The sequence below is a fragment of the Acanthisitta chloris genome, unplaced genomic scaffold (genome assembly GCF_000695815.1).
Source record: "Acanthisitta chloris isolate BGI_N310 unplaced genomic scaffold, ASM69581v1 scaffold16419, whole genome shotgun sequence".
In the NCBI taxonomy this organism is placed as follows: domain Eukaryota; kingdom Metazoa; phylum Chordata; class Aves; order Passeriformes; family Acanthisittidae; genus Acanthisitta; species Acanthisitta chloris.
Genome location: NW_008692168.1, coordinates 71,179 through 89,810, shown reverse-complemented (window position 1 = coordinate 89,810; position 18,632 = coordinate 71,179). Strand labels below are relative to the sequence as shown.

The 18,632-nt window shown below is 47.1% G+C and overlaps 1 protein-coding gene across 1 annotated transcript in view; it reads right to left on the bottom strand.

The window, feature by feature from the left end:
- Positions 1-18,632, bottom strand: part of LOC103809701 (contactin-6-like) — a gene marked incomplete at its 3' end in the record, with an annotated part of 59,786 nt that overhangs the window by 26,014 nt on the left and 15,140 nt on the right. Inside the window, exons 3-5 of the mRNA XM_009082558.1 lie at positions 11,028-11,123; positions 5,988-6,191; positions 2,391-2,493 (exon numbers count right to left, since the gene is read on the bottom strand). Of these exons, the coding sequence (XP_009080806.1) occupies positions 2,391-2,493; positions 5,988-6,191; positions 11,028-11,123 (403 nt within the window). The remainder of the gene's footprint in view (positions 1-2,390; positions 2,494-5,987; positions 6,192-11,027; positions 11,124-18,632) is intronic.

Here is an 18,632-nt window from a genome sequence, read left to right as displayed (position 1 = left end):
TGCTCCTTGTGCTGTCCCTGCTGCTCCTAACAGAGTCCCTCTGCAGCTTCCCCGTGGTTCAAGGCTCTGTTCAGAGAGGAAAAGCAGCAGACTGAAAGCTGGACAGTTCCCTACGAGAAATCTAACCTATAAGCAAAATCTAAGGAGGAAAAACTCTCCCGTGCTGCCACTGGAGCATTGTTCCACTGAAGCAATCACTCCACTGGAACAGGCTGAGCCTGTTGGGTGGAATTCAGCCCTGTGCCCAAAATGTGTGTGAAATCTCTAAGTTCTATGCATTTATGAGCTGAAGAACCCGATTTTATGCAAGTTCTACATGCTGTGTTGTGCATCAAGGTTTTAGTCAGAATTTAGGGTTCACTCCTCTGGCTAACAGAATTCTCCAGTGCTGCCCCCAGAGAGTCTCTGCTCACAAACAGCACCTCGACCACACGGTGCCCAGCAGGATGGAAGAGAGGAGGTGGAGGATGGATCTCTGCTGGGGATCCCTGGGATTGAGGCAGTGTCACTCTGGGAGCTGTGGCAGCTCTGCAGTCCTGTACATGAAGAAGCAAGAGGATATTAAAGCTGCACCAACCCTCTCAGCCTTCCATTTCCACACCCTGCACAGGAGGCACTGTGCTCCCTGAGGGACCTCATTAGCCACAGATCCTTTCAGTCCACCCTTTCCTCCTTCAGATCTTCTTCAAATGGCAAAATCTGTGCCTCGCATTGCTGTGACCCATCTCTACCCTTCGACGACATGTCCCTGGTTTGTGCATCTCATTTCCTCTGGTTTTAAAGTGCTTTTCTGCAGCCAATACATCATTGTTCAGTGCTTTCCATGCAACAGATGGGAATATGAAATGACAACTTGAAATGTAAAGCCTGCACGGACTCACACACAATTAAGGAGGTATTTAAAGAGGAGCTTGACAGTGTTTGGAGAAGAAAATCAGCTCCAGTTTGCTACTTGTTTTGGACCCAAAAAAAAATGCATATACCTTTAATAAAAATTAGCCCTAAGATTAGTTTATCTAGAAATCTCATCTGAAAGGCAAAGCCATTTCAATCTTATTAACTTTTTATTTGCTTTATTTTTCTCCTTCCCAGTGCAGGTTCCAGAGGCACATTTGATTAATTTGCGCTGTCTGCAAGTCAGGCTTTTAACCTCTGGGAAAGCTCTAAACACTTTAAAAGCTTACAGCCTTAAAATGGATTGGCAAAGTGAACTTAAACTAAATAGAGGTCAACAATCTAAGGGTTATTTTAGCTTTGCCAGGGAAAAAGGGATGCTCACTGGAAAGACTAAGTTTTTGTGGGCTGGTTGCATTGATTCAGTTAACCATCTGCTCTTTGAATACAGAGCAGCTCTTGCTGCTTGAGCTGCTGCTGGGAAGGGGCAAAATGGTATGAATAAACTTGCAGCAATACAGGTTACTGCAAGGAAAAGAGATTTGGAGTAGGAAGTGTTTCTGCTAGGGATTCCCATGGCACCTCAGCATTGCTCTGGAGATGTAAGTGCTAGGAGGGTCTGTTAGATCCCTCAGAGACAGTTCATAGCCCTTGAAACATAACCTGTTCCCCAACATGTAATTCTTAGCCATGAGCAAGCCCAGAGAAGGCCACGAAGTTGATCAGAGAGATGGAGAACCTCTGCTGTGAGGGAAGGCTGAGGGAATTGGGATTGTTCAGTCTGGAGAAGAAAAGGCTTTGGGGTGACCTATTTGTGGCCTCACAGTACCTGAAGGAGCTACAGAAAAGATGGAGAGACTATTTCCAAGGGTCTGGAGGGGCAGGACGAGGGGCAATGGCACACTGAAGATATTAGGAGAAAATCCCTCCCTGTGAGGAGCTGAGGCTCTGGCACAGGGTGCCCAGAGCAGCTGTGGCTGCTCCAGCCCTGGAGTGTTCCAGGCCAGGTTGGATGGGGCTGGAGCAGCCTGGGCTGGGGGAAGGTGTCCCTGCCCAGGGCAGGGGTGGAAATATATGATCTTTAAGATCTCTTCCAACCAAACCATTCCATGATGATCCTATGATCACACACACACACACAAACCCTATTTTGAGGTATATCAGCTGTGCATGTTCAGCTCCACTGAATGCTCCAGCCTGGAGTCAGGTCTCATCTCAGAGCTAAAACCACTCTTGAGGAATGCAATCTTTGTCCTGGTTCTCCCTCCCACACCTCCCTCCCCCTGTTTCAAGCTGCAGCTGAGTGAGCTTCAGTTAGCATAGTTTTCTCTCTCATTTCCTTGGGAACACATTGCACAGAAACCACCAAATCAAAATAAGGTTACCAGAAGTTTCACAAATTCCCATTCTGCCCCCAAAACACCTCCAAAGCACCCGTGTTTCTCACCGTGCAGGAGTGTTAGAACCCACATTCGAAGACAAGACAGAAATCTTACTTTCCAAGGGCAAAGCATTCCAGTCTGACGGTTGAGCCCTTCGCTGCATATGTTGTCTCTGGGAATCGTACTTCAATCTTTGGCTCATACTCCCCCATCACACCTGTGGAACAGCAGAACAGCTAGCACTCAGTGCAGCCTCACACCTGTCCAGTGCAACACAAGTGGAGGAAAGGGTGGCACTCATCACCCCAGAGCCCTACGCTGCGCCCCAGGGCTGTGCAGCAGGATGAGCCTCCCGTGTGGGTTCCACCCCACGCCAAAAACTTGTGGGAAATCTCTATGTTCTGTGCATTTAGGAGCTGAAGAACATGATTTTGTGCAAGTTATACAAGTACGTTGTGCTTTGAGGTTTTAGAGAATTTAGGGTTCACACCTCCTGTTAACAAGCAAGTCACGTTACCACCAGTCACTTCACCACGAGTCACTTCTCAGGAGTGTGACACACTGAGTAGATTCTGAGTGCAAGAGAAGGATGGAATTCTGTGTGCAAAATACTTCAGACTTCTTTAAGACATCCAAATCTGAGCTGCAGGCTTGAAAAAGTTTGATATAATTGGATGGAATTCTCCTGTTTGAAAATCTGGCTGAACACCTGAGACACCACAGAGAATCCAGGCTCAATTTAGGGCATTTCATTCTGCAGCAGGTTTGGGATTGCTTTAGGAAACTAAACTTTCAGTCTTTCATGCATCTTGAAGTGCAACTCACTGTTCCAGTAGGGATGAGATAAATCAGGTGTTTCCCTGCACAGTGTCTTTGCCCAGACCCCTCAGTGAAAATGAACTGATTCTCACAGTATATTTAACAGGGGTCTGGATAATTCCACACAGACAACTCCCACCGTTGCCTCAGAGGTTGCCAGTCTAGGGTCCAATCCAGAGGCCACCAAAGACAATGGGAGAAGATAAAGACACTGATAGAAAGGAGCCTGAGAAAAGGAATAGAGTGTTGAAAAGGGGAAAAAAAGAGTCAGAAAAGATCTTAAGCATTTACAGTTTGTACCAAATCCTTAACTTTTGAGCTGGGGAACTACTACTTTGCTTTAGGTGATCTGATTGTGTCAGAGAACAGCATCATCTCATAGTGAAAGTTACTCTATAAAGCACAGTGGAGTTTTATTTATCCTAGAAATCCAACTCTGCACAGGGTTTTGTCCCTGCTTGTCAGCGCTGCTTCGCAAACAGGAAAGTCTATTGAAATTTAGGTGGGTAAACTTACAAACCAAACTTTGGGTAAAGATTTCCCAGCTTTGTATTTCTCACTGTGAACATTTAATTAGAAGTGTTGCCAGGAAGGTATTTGTACATGTGCAGGTGAGTTTCTCACCTCAGTGACTCACTTTGCAGCAGCTTTCCAGATCTGATATTTGAGCTATACTTAGATTATCAATTTAGAAAGCTTTGTCGGATTCAAACCTCAACACAGGCATGAGATGAGAAATATTAATGTACCATGTGACATTCTCTTGCTGCTTTCCAATGACACTGAGCTCTGCTTTCTCTGCATGTTTCTCTCAGCGTCCTTGCCCTGACTGTTCAAATCTCACTTCCACCCAGAAGATGCTGTGGGGTCACCTCCTGCTGCACAGCCTCTCCTGGGAGACTGGTACCCCCACGGGGAGGTACAGCAGGATGAAATCCCAACAGGAGAAGGAGCAGTTGGCATTGTCCTGCATGATTTTAGCCATGCTGTAGTGGTGTGCATGGCCACGTTTGGCAGTGGTAGGGGTACAGGGGTGACTTCTGTGAGAAGCTGCTGGAAGCTTCCCCACGTCCAGCAGAGCCAACACAGAGGCTCCAGGGTGGGCCCACCACTGTGCCAAGGCCAAGCCAGTCAGTGGTGGCACCAGCACCCCTGGAATAACTGATTTAAGAAGGAAAAAGAGGTTGTTGTGAAGAAGCAATTGTGGCCAGAGAAGAGAGGAGTGAGGAACAGCTCTGCAGACACCGAGGGCAGTGGAGAAGGAGGGGGAGGAGATGCTCCAGGTGCTGTGGCTGAGGATCCCCTTGGCTTGTGGTGAAGACCATGGTGAGGCAGCTGTGCCCCTGCAGCCCCTGGCACAGGAGAGAGGAGACCCACACGGAGCAGAGTTCCTGGGAGGACCTGTGACCCTGTGGGGAACCTGTGCTGGAGCTATCCTCAGGGCTGGACTGCACCTGTGCAGAGTCTGGAGGGGACTGTGGCTCCCACTCCTGTCTCCCTGTGCCGCGGGGAAGGAGGCAGAGCTGGGCCCCAGGGAGAGCTGGCTGAGTGTGTTTTTAGGGTCTGTGTTGTCACTCATTCTCCTGCTCTGATCCTGTTAGTACTAACATCACTAAACTCCCCCAAGCTGAGCCTGTTTGGTGCCGTGTTCAGCGAGTGATGTCTCTGGTCCTTGTCCCACGCCTGGGCTGGGGCAGTCCCTGTCCCAGTGTGTGCAGAGGGACAGCCCTGGGCTGGGGCAGTCCCTGTCCCAGTGTGTGCAGAGAGACAGCCCTGGGCTGGGGCAGTCCCTGTCTCAGTGTGCAGAGGGCTGTGCACAGTCCCAGGCTGTGTCAGTCCCTGTCTCAGTGTGTGCAGGTGTCTGGGCCCTGGGCTGTGACAGTCTGTGTGTGTGCAGGTGTCTGTGCCCTGTCCCCGGGCTGTGTCAGTCCCTGTCTCAGTGTGTGCAGGTGTCTGGGCCCTGGGCTGTGACAGTCTGCCAGTGTGTGCAGAGGGACAGCCCTGGGCTGGGGCAGTCCCTGTCCCAGTGTGTGCAGAGGGACAGCCCTGGGCTGGGGCAGTCCCTGTCCCAGTGTGTGCAGAGGGACAGCCCTGGGCTGGGGCAGTCCCTGTCCCAGTGTGTGCAGAGGGACAGCCCTGGGCTGGGGCAGTCCCTGTCCCAGTGTGTGCAGAGGGACAGCCCTGGGCTGGGGCAGTCCCTGTCCCAGTGTGTGCAGAGGGACAGCCCTGGGCTGGGGCAGTCCCTGTCCCAGTGTGTGCAGAGGGACAGCCCTGGGCTGGGGCAGTCCCTGTCCCAGTGTGTGCAGAGGGACAGCCCTGGGCTGGGGCAGTCCCTGTCCCAGTGTGTGCAGAGGGACAGCCCTGGGCTGGGGCAGTCCCTGTCCCAGTGTGTGCAGAGGGACAGCCCTGGGCTGGGGCAGTCCCTGTCCCAGTGTGTGCAGAGGGACAGCCCTGGGCTGGGGCAGTCCCTGTCCCAGTGTGTGCAGAGGGACAGCCCTGGGCTGGGGCAGTCCCTGTCCCAGTGTGTGCAGAGGGACAGCCCTGGGCTGGGGCAGTCCCTGTCCCAGTGTGTGCAGAGGGACAGCCCTGGGCTGGGGCAGTCCCTGTCCCAGTGTGTGCAGAGGGACAGCCCTGGGCTGGGGCAGTCCCTGTCCCAGTGTGTGCAGAGGGACAGCCCTGGGCTGGGGCAGTCCCTGTCTCAGTGTGCAGAGGGCTGTGCCCTGTCCCGGGCTGTGACAGTCCCAGTGTGTTCAGGTGTCTGTGCCCTGTCCCAGGCTGTGTCAGTCTCTGTCTCAGTGTGTGCAGGTGTCTGTGCCCTGTCCCTGGGCTGTGTCAGTCCCTGTCTGTGTGTGCAGGTGTCTGTGCCCTGTCCCTGTCCCCCGGGTCACTCACCGTCGCTGCGGATCCCCAGGGGTGCAGGGGGTCCCTGCACACTGTGCTGTGTGTCCTCACTGCTCACCACGCAGCTGTAGGTGCCAACGTCCGACGCCTCCACCTTGGCCAGGTAGAGATTTCCCGTCTCCTGGGAAACGAAGCGCCGCTCATCTTCCTGAAGATACAAGGTATTATTGTTGAAGATCCATGTATAGGACAAGCCTAGAAAACACCAGACAGGTATCACACATCCTCCCCAGCTCTAACCTCCTGCCCTGCCTGTGGGAACCGGAGGAAGCTCCAGGGCAAAGCACTGGGGAGGCACAAATTAGCAAAGCAAACGCTGCTTTAGTTTGAAACTCATGTCAAGCTGCTTCAGGAGGTCACACGAGTTTTTGGCCCCTGCTAGTTTTCACTTGAGTGCTCAGCCTGTTTTCAAGCAGGAGTGGCAGTGCTGCAGTGGCATCAGAGAGCTGCTGGGGAAACCACTTCTGTTCAGAGCACTTTCCCTCTGAAAATCCAGAGGGCAAATTGCTGGGCAGGGCTACAGCTCCTTTCCTCACCCCCAGCATTGGAAGAGGGAACTGGCAGCATGGACCTTTATCAGAAGTGTTTCACCAAGGAGAGGATCTCGCCTGCACACAAGTATTTTGGAGATTACTTGCTGTTTCTATCATATCAAACATTTGCTAATTATACATCTCCTTATCTTCCATACTTAGATCTGTTCCATACTTCTTGCCCTGTTCTGGCTTCCCATCCCTTCTCTGCCACCTTTTCCCACAGGATATTTCACAAAGCACACCTTAATAATGTATCTTCAAAACAGCAGGCAAAACACCTTAAAACCTCCTTACAAAACCCTTACACATAGTCCAGGCAGCTTAAAACCAATTAATTTGCCCATCCCACCCTGGAAAGGCAGATGTCCCTGGGAGTTTACCATCCAAGGACTCTGCTTTTGGGACAGGTTTTTGGCCTGGGCTTGGGCACTGCTGCCAGGAGCAGACCCAGTGCTCAGCACTGTGCACACCAAGGTCGTGCCAGGCTGTGCTGCAGCTGCACCACATCCCCCCAGCACCCCCCAGCAGGAGCTGGGCTGGAGTCCTGTCTCTTCCAAGCCTCCGTAAATCAGAAGTTTCCAACTCTCCCAGTTTAGCTTTCCTTAATTAAATGCATAATTCATAAGTGAACAGTGTTCTGCCAACAGCTTCATTTTTACGCATTTCCCCCATCGACAATCCCATTCAAAAGAGATTATTTACGTTGCCTCTCCCCCCTCAGCTGCAGCCTGGGAACAGTATGGTAATAAGGCTGCAAACTCCAGTAGTTTTGGGGAGTTTTATGTCATCAGCTTCCAAGGTTTTAGGCCTCTCATTAGAAATGATGCATCTCCAGGGAGCAATCAATGACACTTTCTGTACTTGGCTAAATCCTGCACCAGACTCAGTTTTACTATGGCTTAATGCTGAACTCCTTTTGACACCTACAGTAAAACTGGAAGACACAATTAATTAAGTGTAATACAACATGTGTGCACATCTACACAGGATAAAAGCCCCATGTTGTCACATTTTCATGCCCATGTACTTTTTGGTACCTGATTAAAGCAGCTATTTCCAGGAGAAAACCTGGAGATCAGTGGGGTTTCCCCCAGGAAGGAGCAGCTAGAAATAAGTGCTGTAGCCATGACTTGCTGTGTCTTCCAGAGATATATAGACTGTTTTCCTGTCTCAGGCACAGAGTTTGCTGACTATAGTTTGGCCGGACAAAGCTTGGGCCAAACTCTAGTTTCAAACTATAGTTTGGCCGGACAAAGCTTGGGTCAAACTCTAGTTTCAGCTCCTTTTTTGGAGGTTTCTAACCTGTAAACTAGGGACTCTGAAGTAAATGCTGAAGATTTGCAAGGCAAATAATTTAATGTGTATTCAGTTAAACTGTATGTGGCCAGCCTGGGATTTCTGTGGGAGAAATGCCTTGGATCTGCCATCTCCTCAGACTTCCCAAGGACCCCTGAGGTCTGATGCCCTGATGTCCCTTTCCTACCACCTGGAGCCCCTGCTGTCCTCACACTGACCTGCCAGGACACCACATGTGTTCCCAGGAAGGACCTTTAGACCCTCTCATGGCCTGAAATCAGCCCAGACTCCTGCTGTGGGGCCTGGTGATGCAGCTTAGCTCTCTGTGTAGGATGGAGTATAACAAAACTCTGTTAAACCCAACTTTATGCCACCCAGACGTTCTTCACGAGGTCAACCTGTGAATTAATTAATCAGCAGAAGAGAACCAGACCTTCCCTGGCCTGATTTCAGTTCTCAGGGGGTTCCAGCTGACTTCATTTTCTGTCCCTGTCTGCACTCCCCCATTGCTTCAGGGCCTATTGCTGAATTAACTGGGAATAAGCAAAGGCTTTTCATGTTTAAATCCCTTTTCCCCCCAGTGTGAGGGATATAAACACTCCCCCTCTCCTAACTGCAGGTTCAGCACCACCCAACTTCAGGCCATGCTTGCCTGGAGCCTAATGCAGCTCCACTAAACTCTGCAGAAACCCTAATTTTAATTGACTTCAGAGGGAGTTGGATGAAATCTCAAGAGGAAGGAGCCAAACTTTGGAGAAGGAACTTTCTTCCCCTTTTAAGGCATAATATGAGCACTCCAGTCCTTCACACAGCATCTTGGAAACCTTATCAACAGGTAATAGAGTAGGAAATGCAGTGCTGTGTTATAAAAGAAGCTTTTGTTACTTAAACTTTTCCATATATAGTTATTATAATAGTTATATCTAATATAGCAATGATAATAATGTATAACATAATGCTTATTATAACTATCATAGTGATATATTAATAGTAGCTGCCTCAAACAACTGCTGTACAGAGGTTTTCTGCCTTCCTTCAAGGTCTGCACTGGTTGCAATCTCTGTCTGCTAAATTGGAGAGGAAACTCAAGAGCAATTTTATGAGTCTTAAGACACATTACAGAGCTTGTGTTTTCTTACTGGTGCTAACCTTACAGGAAAGGCAACTCTTTTCCTGCTGGTGTGGTTGTATCTCCCCAATTCCTTGGTGTTTCTCTAATTCCTGCCACACTTACAGGGCTGTACAGAGCAGTGTAATGGGAGCTGTAAGCACAGCTGGTCATCCTTCCTCCTGGAGGCATTGAGTGAGAGGCAAGGGCTTCAATTAAAAAGAAAAAAAGACCTAAGTATACAATCCTTTGCAATAAAAACAACTTCCTAAGCATCCTGAGATAGTATGAGACGTATCTTAGTTCACACCATGTACTTCATCCCTGTGGCATATAATTTGGGATCCTAAACACAGTGTTTATGGATGACAAAGGAACTCGGTTTCTCTTCTCCAGAGACTTGTTATTTCAGTGACTGTGCTTTCCAGGCCTGTTGGTCAGCAGCTCACATCCCCAGCTGAAAAACTCTGTGGCTTTGTTCGTGGACACCTTTTTGTCAGCTCAGTTAATCTGGGCTGAACTCACCTGTTAACTATTTATTTGTTCTGAATCTTTTCTTCTACTTGCTCCTATTTGTCAAATCATAATTTCAACCTACAGCAAGAGGAAAATATATAGTTCAGTGGCTCAAGGATGGATGTGTTGTCTTTCTGTCTGTCCCACTGATACATTTCAGGAGCTCTTTCAAGCCTTTTGTGCCCTTAAGGGCCAAGTTTCACTTCATCTCCTTGATTATATCTTCCCTTCATATGGCTGTAAATACCCAGAGAACTGTCATTTCCTCTCCCTTCAGGACCTGAGGGTTTAAACTGACTGATGGCTCTCCCTCCCTGATACACTGCATCCTCTTTAGAGTTCACCATTTACCTTCCCCTGGGAATTTGTTCCTTTCAGAGGGGTTGGGGGTGCTGAGAGCAGGATGTTGGCTGGGGAGAGCTGCAGCTCCTGGGGATGTGTGGTCACTCCTGCCAAAAGCAGGACGTGAGTCACTGTAGAACTGCTGAGGCTTTCAGTGCAGAACAAGGCAATTTAACTATGCTATTGATATTTCCCCTTAATTAATATACATTTGCTTTCCAGGGTAAAATTTTCCATCTCTTCAGCTAGTTAGGAAAACACAGTTCTTATTCCAGACTTCAAAGGATCTGAAGCAGTTTTGTGCTGGGCTCTAACAGCCCGTGAGGAGATTTGTGAATGAATGTGGCTCAAAATTTGCAAGAGTCAAAGCTGGGGAAAAATAATAGGGCTCAAAAGATTATTCAAGAGCTTCTCACTGCAGGGAGGTACATGAAGTGTTAAGAGAAAATGATAACAGCAGTGTACATAAATGTTTGAGTCTTTATATTGCTCTGTGACTGCTGATGGTGGTGGTGATAATACACCTACAAATAGGGAGAAAAGGACAATTTCATCCCATACTTAGACAAAAAGTCTGAAACATCATTCTCAGTGCACCACTGGATCATTGGGCATCACCTGGACTTTACCTCACCCAGGGGAACACATCAAAGCCTCATGGGGAAGAAGCATCAGTAGCAATAGAGACAGATGGAAGGATCCCTCAAATCAGTTCCACACAAAACTCCTTTTCATTCTCTATCTGAAGCACTGAAAATTACCAAGAAACCTGATCTAATCAGCCTCCCTTTAATCAAGGAGTTTACCTCTCCACAAGCCCCTTCCAATTTCCATTTTTCTGTGATAATCAGGAAGGAGAAAATCAGGTCTTCAAGAGCAGAAGACAAATCTTCAGGACAAATCTAATGTGTATAATGCAGGATTCAAATTATAACCCTGAAGAAGCAATAAGAGGCAAAATAGTTGTTCCATTCAGACCTGGAGTGGTTGTGATGTAGAGAGAATTGCTGATGGTTGGTTTTCTGCCTGTGTGTGGGTGAAGGAGGTGAGACAACCCCTTATGTCATCAGTCTGTCACAGCCAAAGGGTCCTGTCCCACAGAGCATCCCTGAAGAAGTGCAAACCTGTGTCTCCCACAGGAGTTAACCCCGAAGGTGCTGTAAATGCACACAGGAGTGGCAGGGGCAGGAGAGCAGCTGCTGCTCAGGCTGAGCACAGGGTCACTGGTCATACCTCCATGGTGTGGGGGAGGCCCACAGAGCAGCACCACTCCTTGTCCTTCTCTGACTGACACCGTGCTCCTCGCTTTGGTTTCAAAGCTCTCCAGATCTTGAGAGAGAAGGAGAAAACAAGACCTGGTTATTGTCTGTCAGGTTTGCTCCTGGCTGCAGCCCAACTTAGCCAGCTAAGTACCTCAGAACAGATTCAAGATGTGACTAGAAACACTGCAGCTCATCCAACCTGTTGCCATGGAATCATTAAGACTGGAAAAGGCCTCTAAGATCATGAAGCCCAACCATTGTCCAGTCATTTGGCCATTATGAGACCCCCACAAAGCCATTAATACTCCACCCCAAGTGTTTGTGTTTACAATATCTAAACGTCGAGTTACTTTATTGCTCCATGACTTTTTCTAGCATCAGTTCTTGGAGCTTACAAGGCTCTTGATCTAGATGAGTTGGAAAAATACCTCATTTTGTGGTGTTTCCTTTTCTTATGGGAATAAAAAGCAGGTGTGTTGCTCTATATATACAAGTGATAATTAACCATCATCAGGACTCCCACAGAGAGTATGCTGAAATGATGAGCAAAGTATGATGTCTTCTTAATGAGGCTGTTCTGTTCTAAACTGGCTGCAGGAGATGGATATGGTTTAATTGGCTTGGAATTTAACACTGGTTTTAAAGGGGAGAGTGAGGGTAATTCCAGTAGGAAAACATGTGATGGTTTAGGGGAATCTCCTGTACAAACCTATATAAACACCCATAGGTGATTTTTCTGGCTATTAGCATCTACTTTTTGACCAAATCTAGCACCGCACTCGATCTCTGGGAGCTTCACTGAGATTGTGGAGAATTGCAGCCTGATTCCCTTCACCAGTTCAATCACAAAGCATGTCAGAGTAGATGTCCTTTAAAAGATGATTATTTCCTTTTTGATGGAATTCTCACCCAGATGAGAAACCTTCCTTTTACTCCGAGTCACCTGGGAATTGATTGCTTGAAATCCATTCCCAATACGCTTCAATCCAATAAGTATCAGCTTCCCCTTAAAGCTCCTTATGCCTTACTGCTGTTTACTGCTTGCCCTAAGCTTATTTTCTTTACCTTCTGCAGCTTCTTGTTTCAAACAATTGTCCCATTTTTCAGCAACTGAACAGCACCCAGAGCTCAGCAGAGAAACAGCTCTCGCTGGCCGGAGCAGGTATGATTGCTACCTGTACAGGCTCAGCTATTTGTGTCAATATATCAATTTTCTCTCCCTTAGCTGAACTTTACACCGTTAATTTTTCTTTTCCTCCTCTTCATCTCTTCTCTATTGGTCTCCTATGAAGACATTGTCTCCTCAGAGGGGACTGAATTGAATTGGGCAACTGCAGCACCTCCTTGTGCTGTCACAGCCACAATAGATGGTTCCTGTCAATACTCTGAGAAAGGGTTTTAAACTCTGATCTTCCTGTAATTGCCTGCTGCCTAGACCTTTGCCTTGCACTCTGGGCAGTCCCAGGGGAGCAAAAAGACAATAAAGTGCAAAGAAATTAATTTAGTTAGTTTTATTCCATCCTGCAATACTCTTTGGAAAGAAAACAGTGGATGATGCAACATGACTTTAGAGTTTGGTATCATACTTAGTAGGTACTTACTGGTGTGGACTCTGAGTGTGGGAACCATTATGTACCTGTTTGAAAATTCAGCCCGAGACAATTTAGCATATTCTTTGGCTTTTCTTTCCTGGGGGTCAAGTGTTTGATGAGAAGGGAGAAGCAGCACAAAATATTTGTGTGGGAAATGTTGTCCCAGGGACAACTGGCAAGAGGTTAGATTGCTCGGGGTAGCTGCTCGGAGGCTTTGTGCTCTGGAGAAGGGGGAAAAGACCCTCAGATTTCCCTATTTATTATGTTAAATAGAAAAAATACTGGAAAGGTACAAAACATTCAGATTTTTTAGGATGAGGCACTAACAGGAATGGTGACACTTCCCTTTCCTACCACTTTCCTTAAGCTGCTAATGCAATGCAAACTGCAATTTCCTCTTAAAAATGGAGTTAAAAAACAAACCAAACTCTTGGGCAGCATGGAAAAGATGAGAACTCTAACCAATGGTTTCTAATCCTTTTCACTGGGGAAAATCAGACCTATTTTTTCCCTGAGAACAAAATTCCCTCTGTTATGAGACCCCTGAGAGAGGAGGGGGAGGAAAAAGTAAGCTCAGTGCAGCAGCAGGAAAAGGTTTTCCTGACAACTGAGAATTAGCTGTGTAATACTTTAGTCTGAAATTGGAATAGAGTTTGGAAAGTAATGAGTTGCTAGTAGCAATTTTTAGTTTAATGACACAATAAGTCATGGTATCATTTTTCCTGTAATTTTAGGTGCTGTGTCACCTGTCTCTGTTTCTCCATTAAAACCTTGACAAGTAGCCCTGACTTGAATAATTAAAGAGCAGAACTAGATCTCTTCTGGGATCCACAATTTTATAGGTAGCAGGACTAGTTTTGGTTGTGTCATCCCAGACTGGCCCACCCCCTGCCCAGGCAGGGACACCTTCCCCCAGCCCAGGCTGCTCCAGCCCCATCCAACCTGGAACACTCCAGGGCTGGAGCAGCCACAGCTGCTCTGGGCACCCTGTGCCAGAGCCTCAGCACCTCACAGGGAGGGATTCCATTCTAATATCCAACCTAATCCCACTCTCAGTTTAAAACCATTTGGGGAAAAATTTGACTTTGCCTTTTTCATCTCCACTTTTCAACCCTGAGCATCAAAATCTGTTTCCAGGAGTTTTTGCTCTTTCATAGCATCTTTGTGGTTTGGTTCTACAAAGCAACTCTGCTTTCCCAGTGCTGGAGAGAGCATTGTTATCCCTCTATGCTTCCCAGTGAATCACAGGTATAAATGAGTAGCTGTGGAGGCACTTAAATGGCCATTTAATCTTCATCTCACTCATGACAAACACAGGTATTCGATGTCCTTATTTAACCCAGTTTTAACGATCTCGGGGGTCTAATTTTTTTTAGCCACTTTTTTAGTGCTTGATTCTGAGGTCTTCATCACTCTGCATCTTCTAGCAACCCTCACCCCCCAAATTTTGTAGCTTTAAACAATGATGATCGTATTTTTCCTCTCTGAAGTCAATTTTGATAGATAATTGTGCCCAGTGAATTTATTCAGTGTCTCTGTGCTAAAGACTCGTTGAAGAATAACAAACCCCAAACCTCTGAAAGAGCAGCCCAAAGCAAAAGAGATTAAAATCATGCATTAATGGAGTGTTCCTTGTGTTTTCATCTTCACTGGGCTGTGTCTCCAGGCAGGCAGCATCTCCCATGAAATATTATGACACCTCATTCAGATGGGCTCAATAATGAGCTATAAAATTTGTTATACAACCCAGGGGGGTGAGGAGGGGGAAGAGCTGGATCATCAAATAGAATGTTCCTCTTTGCCCCAAAGATTTCTCCATTCATTTCCTCCCCTATGGGCTTGTGTGTGTTTTCTGTGATTAATTGCAAGCTCCAATGTGTTAAGTACACATAAAAAAATGACCTAAGGATGAATATAAATGTAAATATTGTACTTTGCTATTGTTATTCTGCTGTTTTAGCTGCTCTCAAAGCCACTTGTCTTTGCCCTGAGCAGACACTTCCAGCAGGAGAACACAGCCCCTCTGTTCTGCAGCTCCTGTTACCTAGCATGGCTCTAAAACAGAACATGACATAATCTAATAGAGCACAGTGTTGCTTGTCAAGAAGAGGAGCACAGAAGATTGCTAAGATCAGGTGTTTGGCACACATTTAGATTGCTAATATGCACTTAGGAATAGGCTGACTATTTAACAGATGGTAGATTTGCTAACTTCAGGGTTTCTGCAGAGATCTATAAATAAATTATCACCTAGTTCCTACATAATTCCTTTCAGTCTTTGTCTGTATTTATCTCACTTGAAGAACAACGAGTTCCATCACACTCTATTGCTCTCTCAGCTGTGAGTTTTAACAAAAAACCAACTTTTTCCCCCAGATCTCTGCCTGTGGGCAGACTGTGATGGGTACAGCCCCGTGTGTCAGTTGGGTGTGATAATGAGCTCACGGAGGCTGAGGATGAACAAGTGGTTCTTCACAGGGAGGAGTGGGGATGTATGGACTCAGCTGTGTGTGGCAAGAGTCAGTGCTTTGTCTGGGAACTTTGCAGACCTAAGAGTGTGCTCACAAGGCCCAAAGCATATGGAGTGTGGTGGGAGTGGGTTAGGGAAGCAAAGTGCTTTCTGTGGGAACACGGGAGGTGAAGGAAGCTTCTGGCTCCCCAAGAGGAATGAAGGGTGGAATGGGGAGGAGGAAAGGGCCAGAGCTTTTTCCACCTGCTCTAAGGCAATATTACTCCAGTGGGGTCATGGAAGTTATTGTGGAAGCACAGCCTGGTTTGGGTTGGAAGGGCCTTAAAGTTCACCTAGTTCCACCCTTTGCCATGGGCAGGGAACCTTCCAGCAGCCCAGGGTGCCCCAAGCCCATCCAGCCTGACCTTCTGGAGCTTTATGGCAGCAAAGGGTATGCCCTGCAAGTCTTCCCTGTGGATATTCAAGCAGAACAAAAAGAGAAGTTGCAAAGAATATCATTCTTGGACGAGGATGAGCAGCAGTAGCTTCACTGAGTACAGAGCTGTGAGCTCTGTGAGCTGCAAACCCACAGCAGAATCACAGAATCATCAAGGCTGGGAGAGACCTCTCAGTTCATGGAGTCCAACCATTAACCTGTCACCCACTGCTGGGTGAGGTGTTTACCTGAAATGATGATCTATGGAGATGGAAATGAACTGTAGCTGATGTACAGAAATGTTTCCTGTTAAACTACTTGTGCTAATTAATAGGTTAATTAATAGGTTCAGCCACACAGGGTTTTTCCTTAGTGTTTTAAAGCTCAGCACTGACATAATCACAGAGTCACAAACTGGTTTGGGTTGGAAAGGACCTTCAAGACAATCCCCTGTCACGGGCAGGGACACCTTCCCCTAGACCAGAAGGCTCCAAGCCCCATCCAGCTGCTGCCTGTGTCATCAACACATTTATTCTAATTTCCCCACCACTACTCCCCACACATCTGAGTTGGTTTTGGTTCTTTCCTATAAAACTCCCTTACAGACATTGGAGTTGCAGCTTTAGCTACACAACAGAATGTCTGAAGGCACAGTCAGTTTTCCTGGGAGTAGGAAACTACTTCTCAAATATATCTGATAGGACCAAAACCCTAATCACCAGTAGCAACTCGTTCATTTCCACCTCCCAACTGTGTTTGAAGTTGCTGGAGCTGCTCAGGGACAGGTGTAGCACTGCCAAGTCCCTTAAGAAGGAGCACAGGAGAGCTCTGTATTACTAAAGAGCAAACAAGCAGACTTGGGGGGTTAGTGTATGAAATTGTTACAGACAATTAGAGAAAGTCCAATTTATCACCTTACATAATTACAACGGTTCATCTGAATTAAGGTAATTTCATGCTTTCTTGAACTGTTGATTTTTTCCCCTCATAACTGTTTTGTCATTACATAATCCCAAATATTATAGTGGTAATTACTTGCTATTGAGATGTGCGATGAATGTTAAGGCATCAGGAGTAAGAGCTCTTTACAAATTAGCTTTGCTCCTGAGGACAAATCAATAGCATTTCTCCCACTTCCATGTGGCTCTGTCAAATTGTGATCTATCACATCTGTGCAGGTTTGTTGTTCTGTTTCTCTTATTGCCCGTGATAAATTGCAGTATGAGCAGTGGTGCTGGGAGTGATGTATCACAACAGAGATTTGCTCCCAGGGAAATGGGATACAAACCACAACCTCAGCACTTCTCCAAGGAAGCTCCTGGTTGTGATTTGCTAGAAGCATTTCTAGCACCTGTGGTATCACCTGGCAATTAGCCACCTTTGCTTGCTGGGACTGGAATGAATTGGGAGCCCAGTGTGGGTCTGAATTTAGTGCCTGATTTGGAGGAATCAACTCTGTTAGAGCTGTAACTAAAAAAAATGGAACTTGTTGGATCTATTATCTCAAATTTTGGGGGGCCTCATACTTAGCCAGGTTTGGGGCTTGTTTTCTCTTCTTCCCTTCTGTCCCTGTGTCAGTAGGATGAAAGGATTAGATGCTGAGCCTCCACTGAGGGGGGAAGGGGAGGGATGCATGGGCAGCTTTGCTGGTGGGCACTGCCTTTGCATGTTCAAAAAGCAAAATGACCTCCATTTGCTGCCAAATAGCTGAGGGAGTTGGGTTGGTCAGCCTGGAGAAGAGGCTCAGGGGTGACCTCCTGGCTCTCTGCAACTCCTGCCAGGGCTGGAGAGGTGTGGGATGTGTGTCCTGCCAGGGCTGAGGGAGAGGAGAGAGGGAATGGCCTTGAGCTGAGCCAGGGCAGAGTCAGATTGGGTGTGAGGAGAAATGTTTTCCCTGTTGGGTGTTCAGCACTGGGATATTGCCCAGGGAGGTGGTGCAGTCACCATCCCTGGAGGTGTTTCAGAGGTGTCTGATGTGGCACTGCAGGATCTGTTTAGGGTTTAGGGGTCACAGCAGTGACAGGTTAATGGTTGGGCTTGATTTTAGAGGTCTCATCCAACCTTGATGATTCTGTGATTCTTTCACTTGCTGTAAGTCCAAAACTCCTGGGCTAAAGCCCTTCTAGATTCAGACTGTGCCTGTTCAGGCCACCCCAGACACCACCCTGAGCATTAAGCCCTGTCTCTTGCTTCTCCCCACTATTGTTGTACTCAGTTATGTCGTAGGAGTCTAAGCCCAACCTCTTGCAGCTCAGTTACTGTAGGATGTACTGTGGATCTGTCCTCCTTTCTCCATGTATCTCCCAAAGAAATGGATCATCTCAGCTCCTACAACTTCCACTGGAAAGTAAACTCTGTTTTTCAGCTTTTCCAACTGCACTAAACTTGCTAACCAAACCCTCTGCCAGCTCCTTTGTCTTGCTAATACTGTCAATACATTAATCTTTCCCCGTTAGCATCTAATCCCAATATTTTAAATGTTCTAATTGATTTTCTATGAATTCAATTCTGAGATTAAGAGTGGTGTTATCTCTAATTAAGGTGTCTGAAAGCCTCTTAGCACTTCCCGTTTTCTGATTTATAAATTCTCAAATTTTCTGCTCAGCACCTCCTGTGTTCTCCTGTTGTGACAGCTCAGGTCTGTAGGACTTCAAGTTGAGCCAACCAGGACAAGCCTGGACAACTCCTGAGTATCTCCTTCCACCAGGACATCTTAAAATCCACTGTAATCCCCACTCTGTTCTGATTTTCCACCTGAGGTGAACACTGGCTGAGAGGGAAAGCTGCCTGTGCCCCCAGGCCTGTCTCCTCTCAGCCCTGAGGGGGGAAAGCTCAGTCACTGGGTCTTGTCCTTCTCCAAAGCTCAGTCCTCAACCAAGAGCCTTCATCAGTGCTCCTTTAGCTAAATTGCTTTGGAGCTTCCAAGGCAGAGAAGCTGCAATGTACACACTGGGATGCACATGGGCCTTGGGCTTCCAGTTCAGCTTGGATACCAGGAACAGCCTATCCAGGCACTCATTTTCAAGGTGGGGAGCAATAATTTCTGCCACAGCCTGATTGCCTTTTTCAATTAAAGACTGCAAATGCCCTTTACAAAGC